Source organism: Branchiostoma belcheri, unplaced genomic scaffold (genome assembly GCF_001625305.1).
Source record: "Branchiostoma belcheri isolate BF01 breed outbred unplaced genomic scaffold, Haploidv18h27 scaffold259, whole genome shotgun sequence".
Classification (NCBI taxonomy): Eukaryota; Metazoa; Chordata; class Leptocardii; order Amphioxiformes; family Branchiostomatidae; genus Branchiostoma; species Branchiostoma belcheri.
Genome location: NW_017803864.1, coordinates 222,370 through 235,852, shown reverse-complemented (window position 1 = coordinate 235,852; position 13,483 = coordinate 222,370). Strand labels below are relative to the sequence as shown.

Below are 13,483 nucleotides of genomic sequence, written 5' to 3'. Positions count from 1 at the left end.
TGGAGCAAAGGACTCGGTTTTAAAAAAACATGGCGATCCTACAACCCCTTTTGAGGTTATTCCCAACGTCAAATTTAAATTTCAATGTCTAATACAATATCTGCCTAATATATAGTATGCTACACACAGACACCCAAACGGCGAACGTTGGATACAGGAGGCCAATATTAAGTCCCCTTGCCCCACCGAATCTGCTTGGAGATTAGCAACATCTGCTTGGTGATCAGATAGGCGTGCCAGCTAAGCGGCGTCTGCTTGCAGGACGTTGGGTAAGTAAAGGACACACATGGTTTACAACAGCCGTGGGGATTGTCGTGTTGTAATATTACATTTTTTTTATTTTATTCACATGGATTTTTGAGCATTGGATAGGAAGCACTTGTTGTGCTTATGTAAATCCGCTGCTCATAAAACATAATACAAATGTAAACATAAAGATGACATAAAGTATAGCATTAACATAAAATGAAAGTGGCTGGCGCACCAATACCTAGCATAACATTATTGAGATTGGTCAAATCTTCCAGAGTGGTGGATATAGTTAAACACAATATCAAAGATGCGGCAGTTGGTAGGGTATGGGAGGGAGGGGCTACCTGTAATATTACATTACCAGGTGAAAACTACTACGGTGTAAAAAAAATTCATACCTGGTATATATATACCTAGAATATGAAAAGGTTTCAAACATGAAATTTATCGATTCATTCATATAGCTTCTTGCATGAAATACGCATTTCAAGAACCCTGTATGCACACTTACAGTCAGTCACACAGGCAGGTGAAAAGATGTTAAGACGAGGTCTTGTACGACTGCCCACTGACAATAGCGATGTCATGGTTACACCGGCTATACTGGTACAGATCAAGGAAAATAACTTGTGACACATGAACACAACACGTCCCTTGTCGAGCGTAGTCGTAAACACACCCATATGCTTTTCATGAATAATTTAGTGGCCAGCCGTAATGTCACTGTGATGTCTAGATTGCTAGGTCCCGTTTCTGGCGCTATTTCTAGCTTATTTTATACTGTTTTCTGATTGCATGTCAGTATTTGGATTGATACTGAAAAAGAGCATCATCTCGTGCATTATACTAGCAGGCGACATGCTATGCTACATACAAAGGGAGAAAGGGGATCAGCAAGTTATAACTGCTTAGAATGGTCGACGACAAACACTAACTTAGGGCCATAATACTCGGGGGTTACTTACCTCCTTCATGAAGTAATATAACTCGTCTCGTCTGGTTTTCGACGATAAGTATGGTAACGTGCGGTCTGCGGATTCACCACCCGTGCGTGCGAGTACGGGCGACGCGCGTGCCCCGTACGCACCGTACGTAAGACGCACGTGTGAGTACGGCCTCCTTACGGTAAAGTTGCAATCGCACAGAGATCGTACGTTGTAAGCACGTACAACTCACTTACCACTTGCGCAACGTACGATGCACGCAACCGCTCACGGCCAGACGTGGCGTGCAGACCACACTCTTACACCTTGCGCAACCGTGCGAGTGACGTGTGGCGCACGTGCTGCGGGTTGTGACCATTAGGCTTGAAGAAATACGGCCGAAGCGCGTCGACAATGTGACGCCTGCACGTTCGCCTACCCCTTGTGAGTAGGCCAATGTGTCTTCATAGAATTACCACACGGGAGAGACGCCCTGTCCGGCCTCTACCCTACCCTCAGACCCTACCCTACCCTATATCCTACCCTACCCTACCCTATATCCTACCCTACCCTACCCTACCCTATATCCTACCCTACCCTACCCTACCCTACCCTCAGAAACTACCCTACCCTATATCTCACCCTACCCTTCCCTACCCTACCCTACCGTACACTACCCTATCCTACCCTACCCTACCCTTCCCTACCCTACCCTACCCTACCCTACCCTACCGTACTACCCTACCGTACCCTACCCTACCCTATCCTACCCTACGCTACCCTACCCTACCATACCCTACCGTACCCTATCCTACCCTACCCTACCCTACCCTACCCTACCCTACCCTATCCTACCCTACCCTACCCTACCCTTCCCTTCCTACCCTACCCTACGCTACCCTACCCTACCCTACCCTATCCTATCCTACCCTACCCTACCCTACCCTACCCTACCCTTCCCTTGATTTGATTTGATTTATTAGGCTGATGACACATATATGTATGCAGCCAGGACTGCCCAACTAGCCGGAGGCTATTATAAAGGGCTAGCCCTCACAACAAGAGCATAAACAATTCGGAACAGGTTACAGTCAACAGTGTCAGTTACAATTCAGATAAACATACTACTACATAAGAGATGTTGCGGCCAAACGTAACAAGCTAGGATATCCGGCCTAGTTGTCGTGCGTTTACTACAATTACATTTATATGTCAGGTTAATTAATATACTATTACATAACAGATGTGAATGTGCACTATAATTACATTATCAATACAATTCTATTGAACTCGTACAGTTTTACTAAGTAGTTGTCGTCAAGTATACAATTCACGGTCCATAGTTTGTTTTTAAAGGAGCTGATGCAGCGGGCTGTTCGGGTTTTGCTAGGGAGAGTATTCCAGATGGTTATAGCTCTGATCACAAATACCCTTCCCTTCCCTACCCTTCCCTGTCCTAACCCTAGTCCCTACCCGGTACCCTGCCCTGCCCTACCCTACTCTACTCTACTCTACTTTACTCAAAATCCCCCGGCCACATTTGGGCTGGGAGGGACATTCTACCATTCCTCGGAATTTCATGCTGATTCGCACTGGAAAAAGACACTCCAGACCTGCTACACAACATTGCTAAAATCCTTGTTTACATTCCCGGGGGAACATTCCTGCACAATTCCTATTAAATCCTAGAATTCTTGCAGACCATTGGGCTCGCACCAAGGGCGTCGCCAAAAATGTAACAGTACAGTGTCTGAGTGACGTGCGGCCGCTTGACCTTTACCCATCTCGTTCCCAGGTAGTTGTGGTGAGTTTGGTGGATGCAAGCCCTGGGTACGAGATTGGGTTCAGCTGTTAGTGGGAGGGTGCACAGCTGTAAATAATTTGTCCCGTTTGTGCACCAGTTTCTGTACCAAATTTCACCTTTTCGTGCCAAACTGTGAACAATCTGCAATGGACGGGGACTGTGACACTATAGCGGACCTCTGTATGCAGCGGTTTGGGAAGAAAAAGCCTCACCGGGCTTGCTTAGTCCTGGCTCGGGGAGGAAGCAAGGGGATCCCGCTGAAGAACATCAAGCCTCTCGCGGGCACGCCGCTGGTGGGATGGGTCCTCCGGGCCGCTATAGACTCCGAGGTGTTCGACAGGTAATAACATGTAACAGTGGGGGTTTATAGGCGCTACTAGCTGACCCGATAGGTCTAGATCTTTTAGCTGATTCAGTAGGAGCGTCGGATTGTGAGCTGGCGCCCGGGGGCCGTGGGTTCAAACTCCGGCCCCGGACCAGGAGGGTTTTTATCTGTTTCTACTGTCTCCTGTTTCGTACAGGAGGACATTTTTGTCGTGGATTTGTTGGACAAAAATCCCGAGGAAGTGGGAAGAAGTAACGTTAGACATAAAAGTCGAATCCGTGGGTGGTGACGTGGTAAAGCTTGTTGTGTTTATTTAGCGCTAGAAGTGGCCGGATCTGTGCTGCTTTGTAATCTACAGCTTCAAGCAGATGTGGGGGTGAAGATTTCAGGTCCACCAAGAAAGTTATGTTTTCTATAGCGTTTGTGTGTGTGTGTGTGTTTGTGGGTGGAGCATATGATCAACCGATATAATCCATGTTGGAAATGAAATATGGATCTTATTTTCATAATCAATGAGAAAAATGTAACACGTTATATTTGCAGAGCTGCCACGTACACAAGTTCACCTGACATGGCTGAATGTGGTAACTACTAACCTTAATGGGAGGTGTCCTAATTCCGACCTAAGGTTCCATGCAAATGCACATACATGTACCTTTGGAAGTAGTTTATCTGACCAAAAACCTGTGCAACATGAGCTATAATACTGACAGATAAAGATCACAACGATTAAGACCTCGTTCATGATTAAAATGTGTTCCGGTCTGGCCACAATCCAAATCGAAACGGAATATATTTTGCGTCGGTGTAGTATTGACCATATGCTTGTGTGTTGTAGTGTGTGGGTGTCGACTGACCATGATGAGATAGCCGCCGTGTCGCGTGAGTTCGGAGCACAGGTGCACAGACGGAGCCCGGAGGTCTCCCGTGATGCGTCCACTTCCCTGGAGACAATACAGGAGTTCATCAGGGAACATCCAGGTCTGAGAACAGGGACTTATCTTTCTGGGTAGTCCAATTAACAGGGGTGCCAGAGTATACAGTGCAATTTTACGGGATACAGTAAAATTGCACTGTATTCCGTAAAATTGCACTGTATACTAATACAATTGCATTGTAATACAATTTGTATTCCGTAAAATGGCACTGTACTCGAGTATGCTAGTAAAATTGCACTGTATTCTGTAAAATTGCACTGTATACTCTGGTACCCCAGATTAGGGAGGAAAATGAAACGAAAGTAGTGAAAATATATCACACTCACAGTTGTGATTTTTATTTTTTTGGTTGTCTATGTGTGTCTATGTGTGTGTGTGGCTACATTTATTTCTACAAGTACAATACCCATTATAATATATAAATTTGTTACTTGTTCTAATATAATATATGTAGTATAGCATTGTCATCCATCCTGGGTACTGCTATTGAATTATTTTGTGTGTGGGACCAGAAGGGTGGCAAGAGGTTGAAGTTTTCCTTTGTGTGTTCCCGCAGAGGTGGACATCTTTGGTAACGTCCAGGCCACGGCACCGTGTGTCCACCCTTTCCACCTGCGGAAGGCCATGAAGGCGATGACTGAGGACGGGTTTGACTCCCTGTTTGCAGTGGTGAGAAGGCATGCTTTCAGATGGAAGGAAGTCAAAGAAGGTAAGATACCACTCTGTATCTGTATCCGTCCTTCGGCGTAACACACCTGCTTCGCAGGCACCCAGCGGGTGCACAGTTTGCACTTTCCTCTGTTTTAAGTCAACATTAATGATTTTTGTGTTAGGAAATTTTTTATGGTTTTAAAACTGTGTGACCAGAGACATTTATGTTACAGGGCTCGAAATTCATTTTTGGGAATTATATACTATAGGTGCACAGGTGCACCCAACCTAAATGATTAGGTACACAAAAAAATTTTGGGGTGCACCATATAAAACAAAACCTGATTACAGATCTTACTGCTGCTTTTCTTAAAAGCTTGAATCTGAAATGGGAGCTAACTTCAAAATCTTAAACAAGTACTACAAAATGATTTTATTATTTTATCGGACACTTAGGCCACACCAATTTAATTTCTTGGTTAACGGAATCGCCCACTTCATTTTTTTCTGATTTGCAAATAAAAATAAAAATTCAGAATCAACTGCAAAATGCTCATATTTTGCCCTGAACAGTTGAAAACAGTCCTTTTATTCCTAGTTGTTAGTTATTCCATCTTTCAATGCAATGGTATCATTAAAAGTTCAAAATTCATTGTTTAAATTTTGAACCAGCCTGGTGTGTTGACTCCATGGGTCCTATCATACCATTTTGGCCCATAATAGGATGCCTAGGCCTGTTTTTATTTTGATTTTTTTATCGCCCGCCCGCTCCATTATTTTTCTAGAAAAATCTGTTATCCAGGGAATTAAATTGGTGTGGCCTTAGATGCCAAGAATATCCTGTATACTATATTTATACATTTAATACTGTATTTAATTTAATAATGTATGTACAAAAATACCTACAAAAAATGGGTGCACCCACAGAAAAAAAAAATTGGGTGCACATGTCCAATTTTGGGTGCAGTAAGGTGCACATGCACCCAGTATTTCCAGCCCTCAGTAAGAGAATTTCTGTAGTGTGAGAGTTTCTGTATTGTGAATCCCTGTTGATTTGAGACCTGATTGATTTTACAGGGGAGGTGACAGAACCCTTGAACTTGAACCCTGCTAAGAGACCTCGCAGACAGGACTGGGACGGTGAACTTATCGAGAACGGATCCTTCTACTTCTCTACTAAAGACCTGGTGCAGAAAGGCTTACTACAGGTCTGTCATCTGTGTCATGGCAGCTGGAAACGCTGTAAAATAATTAATCTCCAAGCAGATCTTTCGGTTGGGTGGCAAAAGACCGTATCCATCGGCCATCCTGTATCCATTGGCCGTCCTGTATCCATTTTCCAACCGAAGGCAATTTTGGTGGCTAACGGACACTCCTCTGGCCGAAAGATCTGCTTGGAGATTATAAAATTATGTCATGCTTACAAAAAAAACCCACAGACACACTGCAGGAAGTTGAAAAAAGACATGTGATATTCACCAGCATTTGTAACATCAAGTATAGTAAATCTTCACAAAATCAATTCTGTAAATTGTGAAACCTTCGCAGTGGTTTTATTTTGCAGTAGGATGGAAAGGAAGGTTTTCAGTGTTTTAGATTGTAGTTAAAACAATTCTGTAGGACAGTAGTCATACCAGAAAAACATATCCACAGTGTCATGAATTTGCAGTGGAGAGGTCACCATAAAAACCGCAAAAATAAAAGGAAAATGGCAGAAGTTTCATGATTTTACAGTACATGTATGTTTTTAAGATACATGTAGCTTGTTTTTGCCTTTTCTCACTGTATTCTCCTTACACCTGTGATAAGTTGCTTACATTTCAGCAATTTTGATTTTCTCCATTCTAAGTACTAGTACTGTAGGTCTTACACATTTTTAGTGAATTTACAGTAAGTGCAAGTCTGAAGTCAAGTCTGTACTATCTGCACTTCTAAGGCCACACCAATTTAATTTCATGGTTAACGGATTAACAGGCCTAGGCATCCTATTATGGCCCAAAATGGTACGATAGGAGCCATGAAGTCAACACACCAGGCTGGTTCAAAATTTAAACAATGAATTTTGAACTTTTAATGATACCATTGCATTGAAAGATGGAATAACTAACAACTAGGAATAAAAGGACTGTTTTCAACTGTTCAGGGCAAAATATGAGCATTTTGCAGTTGATTCTGAATTTTTATTTTTATTTGCAAATCAGAAAAAAATGAAGCGGGCAAATACGTTAACCAAGAAATTAAATTGGTGTGGCCTGAGTGTAAACATAACACTCAACATTCTCCCAAGTTTACTCAGTCCTGTGCGTGTTGTTTGTTGTGTGTGCAGGGTGGGAGGGTAGGCTATCTGGAGATGGCAGCTGAGTACAGTGTGGACATCGACATCGACATTGATTGGCCAATCGCGGAGCAGCGAGTCCTGCGGTTTGGCTACTTTGGTAAAGAAAAGAGGCAGGCAAGTATAAGAATTTCCTAACTACAGATCACAAAAGGCCAGACACAGGAAGATAGGTCCCAGATAGGGCCTGCAGTCTGTTGAGCATTGGTCACAACCCGCCGTACGTGCATCTACGTACAACACACCTACCACTTGCGCAACGCACAATGCATGCAACCGCTCATTGCCAGACATGGCGTGCAGACCACAGTCTTACACCTTGCGCAACCGTGCGTTAACGCCACTCCTTCCCCACGTTTTCAGAAAAACGTAGCAGACGTTACTCTCCAAGCAGAGGTTTGGGTTTCGGGGGTATTTTAGTGTGTTTTTAGGCTTTTTTGGGGGGGGTTCTCATTTGCACTGAATTTTTTTTCCCACCTAACCCAACCTCTGCCGGCACTCACCCCGGGGCGGGGCAGACCTACATGTATTAAAAGCTATTCAAAACAGGTGATAGTGCCCCTCCCCGGGAACCATCAAACTGTCATTAGGGATATCCATTTTATTGTGGTGGATTATCACACATCTAGCCAGTCAGAAAGACATTCATTGGGCCACACGCCTCCTGCTGATCGTGCCTATTCATGTGTCTGGTTTACACCTCCTTGCAGAACGACTGAAATGTGTTGAAGTGATTAGGTTTATAGCCCATTGAAGCTTTCGACTGCCTGCAGAGGTTGGGTTTGGTGGGAAAAAAATTCAGTGCAAATAAGAAACCCCCCCAAAAAAGCCTAAAAACACACTAAAATACCCCCGAAACCCAAACCTCTGCTTGGAGAGTAGCAGAACAGGAGCTGTTATATAGAACAGGAGCTTTAAGTGTTGTCTGTCCTTGGGGCTGCCCTTCCCTGTTGAGGGTGAGGTTGCATAGTTTCCCTATTACTTATTTGTAGCTGCATGTAACTTACTGCATTTAGCCCCAATGGGGCATGATGAATATGCAATAAATAAGCTTCTTTGTCGTTAACTTTGGTGCAGGCACCATGTCTGATGGTGGTGAGTGCTGAAGGTGCGCTGACCGAGGCTCAGGTCCATCTCTCACCAACTGGCGAGGAATTCCGCTCCTTCAACGTCCACGACATCAACGGTATGAGACAGCTGGCCAGTCGGGGTGTGGAGGTAAGGTGTAGTCCATAATGGGACTGAGAGGCCAGGTAATGTCCATAAACCATGTCATGGCTATAAGTACTGAAGCTTGGAGGAATTTATTTTAGGTGTAGGAAAAAAATGTGTTTCCTGTTTCAGTCCTGGAAAAATCATGGTCAATAGGGAGGAATGCTTTTTTTTGCTTTGCTTTTTTTTTTACTTGACTAGTTTAACAAAGTAAAACTTACATGTGGATCGAGGACACTTTTTTCAGTTCAATGTTTGTAAACTGATTGTATCACTCAGGTGTCAGATCATGGAGCTGCAATGTAGAAAGGTCAATCAGCTCAAAAAAATTTGTCCCTTGCAGGGGTCCACCCAAAAGAAGGCTAGGGTCGGTCAAGAAACACAACATTTTTTTCCTAGGCCTTACTTCCAATGCTCAAAGAAACAAACTTTTATAGTACTCGGGACAGGCCTTCCTGTGTTTTTGCAATGGTGTGCATAGTGTCCTGGATATTTATGTTTACCGAAGGAAAACATAATTGTTTTTGCTCAGTTTCCTCTTCCAATTACCTGATTTGTTGACATCTGTCACCATGGTAACTGGTGTTGGGTTACATAATGTTGCAATCTTATAGTAGGAGGGATTTAGTCTCCTGTCTGACCATATATATGAATGTATTTGAGTAAGAATTAACAGAGCTGACCATGTGCGAAGGTAAACATTATGCATTTGCTTTGGAAATGTTACCTTTCTAGTTGAATGTCTTTTTCATAATTGATTTTTTTCGTTCAAAATGCAAGAAAAGGTGCACGTGTCCCGGCGAATCCAAGAAGCAACAAATAAAATTGTTGTGGCCTGATAATTATAACTGTCACCTGTTTTAGGTGAGAATCATCTCAGAAGATGAGAGTGAGGTTCACCGTCAACTGGCAGCCAAGATTGGCTGTAAGCTAGAGGAAGGCTGCATGGTGGGTGGACATGGTTGTTGTTATTTGTTGTGATTTGGATTTGAAGGAAACTTTGTGACTGTTGACAGTTACAGTGGACTTCTATTTCTAAATACAATGTGTATGTAATACATGTTACATCTGATCCTTATGTTGTAATCACTGGATTTGAGTACATGGTTAATGTTGATGTTTAATTTGGGCCTCAGACGTGTGTCAAGCAAAGAAGTTCAATCCCCAAGGTTGGACCAACATATCCAGACATGCACCCAGACGTTGTGCCCTTGGGAAAGGCACTTAACACGTATTTCCCCTCTCAGTTAGATCTGGGCTCTACTAAGGTTTGGGTTGGTGTTAGGAAGGGCATCCAGCCGTAAAAATCTTGCTCTAAAAGAAGACTTGCATTTGATGCAAGCACGTCTAACCCCCGTTTTGGGGGAAAATGACGTTAAAATTGGATTAAAAAAAAAGAGTGCTTAACAGTGTCCTCTCCTGGGTCTTGTATCTTATGTAATGTTGTACATGTATGACAGGACAAGCTGGCAGTTGTTGACTCCTGGAGGAAGGATCTGGGTCTGGACTGGCTACAGGTGGCATATATAGGTGGGTAGAACCTTTGCACAAACTCTCTACACGGCACTACTTCCAACCCAGGCATCTCCTAGCAGGCCGTTAGCAGGCACTCTAGTCCATGGGGGAAACCAGATTTTGTTACCAAATCAAGGGACAAAATGCGAATGCCTTCATGTGATAGTCCTTCACACAAGCTTTTCTAAAATGTATGATAACCATGTTGAATGCCCAGCTTTGACCTTGCCATTATTTGCCACTCCCCTTTGCATTAAAAGTAGAAAAGGACATAGTTTGTATGGGGTCAAAGTTCAAGGTCAGATAACAAGGTCAAAGCTGCCACGCTGCAACGGTTATCATGCATAATGATTAACTAGAGGACCCAACCTTTCTAAAAAGTTATCCTTTGTCCCTCTGTTTGGTAACAAATTGTCATTTTTGAGGATCTGGCCCATGGACTACTCATCATGTTTGAGGGGTTTGCCCTGCTCTGGTAGTCTTCATTCTCTTCCTGAAGAATGTACATTTAACTAAAATGTTAAACCCCTTGTCCTGCTGGCATTTTTTATACATTATAAATTTTTCAAATTTGATTTAAATTCCTTATCAGGTCAAATACCATTGATTTCTTTTGTGCTGCTATGGCGTATATGTACTATGTAGTTCCTTCCTCATTCAATGCACCTGGTTGCGGTACCCCACATTTATGGCAGAAATACTCGTACCATACCGTAAAGTACGGCCCGGTCCGGATCACCCGTATCAAAGTTAACGTTATTGCGGCGCAGGTATGACATAATAGTACGTACAACTCATATGCATTGTATATGGGGCCAGCAGGACAAGGGTTTTACAATAGATCTTGCTGGTTAGTTACAAGCAGATGTGTTTGTTCCCCAGGGAGTGATGCCAGTGACTCGGAGTGTATCAAGAAGGCAGGGGTGAACGGCTGTCCAATGGATGCTCAGCATCCTGCCAAGAACTACTCACGATTCGTCTCCAAGCGGCGCGGTGGTCAGGGGGCCATCCGAGAGTTCTGTCAGCATGTGGAAATTACCATTGAGAAAGCAAATAATGAAAATAAGCCAAGACCAGAATAGACGACGTTCTCTCAAAGGCATCCAGTGCAGTTTTTAGGGCTTGGAAACCTGATTTTTCAAAGTCAATATTCTAGTCACTTATCTACATACTGAGTTGAAACCACCCTATCCCAATGTATATTGACCATCATGGAACAAATTCCCAAACTTCTGACAAAAAATTGTTACTGGAAGGGCCCTGGGCTGATATTTTAGGGTACCTCCCCTAAAATAAAGGACTCACATTGGGGCTTGTTTCTGCAGTTTTATATTCCCAAAGTATGAAATACTGGTTGAAATGTGCTAATGTGAAGCAGTATTTTGTGTCAATATCATAAATATTTCCAGTTTTGCTGAAATTGCATTGGATGCCTATAAATTTGTAGCTAGCCTTAACAAAAAGAAAGGTAGTGTTCTTCTCAAGTTGATTGTGAAGTTCCCAGTAAATGTTGCTAGTCACCATTTGCAATTGAACACTGCTGTATGAAAAGAAAACTTAAGGTAGTGTTCTTCTCAAATTGATTCTGCAGTTCCCAGTAAATGTTCTTGTAACTCTCATGTTTCAGCTTGAAATACCACCTGTATTATGAACTACTAGACTAGTGTGGGTAAAATTGAACAGTGCTAATGTCTTACCAAATGACCTATGCCTTAGCACTAGTCCATGTATTGGGTTCATAAGTCTACACATTACTACCTGTAAGATGCATAAGAAAGAATTGAAAAATGATTGCACTACTACATGTAGTGTAGTGCAGATTCTGTACAGATGACAAGACCTACAATGGTGCAAAGTCCACATTTCATAATTGGACTAAAGGGGAAAGAATTTGAGTATTGAAGGAAGAATCTGTCTAGTGCAGGTAGTTTTGACTATTACTATTTTGACAGTACTGGTATATAGAAAAATGTATAAATTTGTGAATTTACTTCATGATTATACATTGTCTTTTTATCTGTCTTTTACTTGTTATACCACAAATGGTGGTAATAGAACTGAGAAATTATTGACATAACCTTGTCAGCAAAGGTGAAGAGCCTAATATTTCCCATCACACAGGTACATGTAATATGGCCAAAGAGGAGATATCAGGTACTAATACTACATGATACCACATGTAGTATGATAAGATGTGGACTGATGAATCCAGTTGTTTCTGTATGTGTGTACAATTGTTACCTTAAGTTAGATCCTCCCGCAACTACTGTTGCATCGGTCAACTTAGTCTAGTTCTGACAGAACTTCTCCAGGTACTTTTGTGTTAGGCCGCAATAGACATGGCTTCTAGTGTATCAAACCCCAATGGAGCCTAGTATACTTCTCTCCAAGATTTGATTTGTTATGATGATACAGATTTAACTGTTTTATCTTCTACAACTTTGTGTTTTAGCAGTAAGCATTGGAGATTAAATATAACCCTGTCTGTATTTCTGAGATTGACCTAAGACTAATATGTGTCATTAAAGCCTTGTGTCATACAAGTGCTATCAATTTATTACTTGTGAATACAGTAATTGGTCAAATAATGGTTATATCTATACTATGTACCATCTTTAGAAATGGTTGTTAGAGATATCAAGTTTTACAATTTGTGCCATTATATGAATATACAAATGTAATTGACACCGATAGTATTGTTGTTTAGGACATTGTTTTTGTGTAGTGCATGTAGTTGATATGTTGTATTCAAATTTTGCAAATTTCAAACAGACTGAATGTCTAGTATGGTTCAGAATTGCTTTTTATCTTTTTAGTCTGTAAATTTTGGTTCAATGCTTCCTTTTACTGCACCATGTTAGATTGTTTCCACATGTTTTCATTTTCTAGCGATTTCCACTATGTACATGTCTAGAAAATGCCAAATATTATGGATGGAAACAGTTAAAATCTATTCTACAATGAAAGTATACAGATATATTCTACAATACAAGTATAAATTATAACGTTACTTCTTGTATCTGCTACTACAATGTAAAATGTATTTCAAAACCAACCACCAATTATGCAATTAATATTGTACAACTTAAAATCTCTTGCTCAATAAATTCTTTCATTCATGTACATGTACATAAGAGACATTGTATATTGATATTTAGTGCTTGCAGAATGCACCACATGTAACACTGTCATAATTCCACCAGGCACCAAGACCTACTCTCCAAGCAGAGGTAATGTTGGGGAACGATTGTTAGCTTTTTACAAATGTATTATGTGGTCGTTTTTTTAGTCTCTACCCCCACCACCCGTCGGCCTTCTCTGGCTAGTGGATACTGCCTGGCCAATTTGATACTGTCTTTTTAAAAATTGCCATCGAAAGGGATCTGCTTGGAGAATACCAAGACCAGCATATTAGGGAAATGGTGAATTTAAAGAGATGTACATGTAATTACACTGTACATGCTAGCGACATGGTAGCCAGCGACATTAGGAAGCCTTAGTGATACACATCTTCCATGTCATTGTCAT

At 41.9% G+C, this 13,483-nt stretch overlaps 1 protein-coding gene across 2 annotated transcripts in view; it reads left to right on the top strand.

Moving 5' to 3' along the window:
• LOC109471775 (N-acylneuraminate cytidylyltransferase-like) overlaps positions 1-11,945 on the top strand; it is a 16,147-nt gene extending 4,202 nt beyond the window's left edge. The window contains exons 1-9 of one of the 2 annotated variants that reach the window (XM_019771134.1): positions 2,981-3,319; positions 4,143-4,285; positions 4,799-4,951; positions 5,971-6,101; positions 7,220-7,345; positions 8,306-8,446; positions 9,305-9,388; positions 9,901-9,970; positions 10,838-11,945. In XM_019771134.1, the coding sequence (XP_019626693.1) occupies positions 3,126-3,319; positions 4,143-4,285; positions 4,799-4,951; positions 5,971-6,101; positions 7,220-7,345; positions 8,306-8,446; positions 9,305-9,388; positions 9,901-9,970; positions 10,838-11,037 (1,242 nt within the window). In that variant the 5' untranslated portion in view covers positions 2,981-3,125 and the 3' untranslated portion in view covers positions 11,038-11,945. Of the gene's footprint in view, positions 1-2,980; positions 3,320-4,142; positions 4,286-4,798; positions 4,952-5,970; positions 6,102-7,219; positions 7,346-8,305; positions 8,447-9,304; positions 9,389-9,900; positions 9,971-10,837 lie in introns of those variants that run through there. The other variant, XM_019771133.1, reaches the window with a different exon arrangement.
• The last annotated feature ends 1,538 nt before the right edge of the window (positions 11,946-13,483 follow it).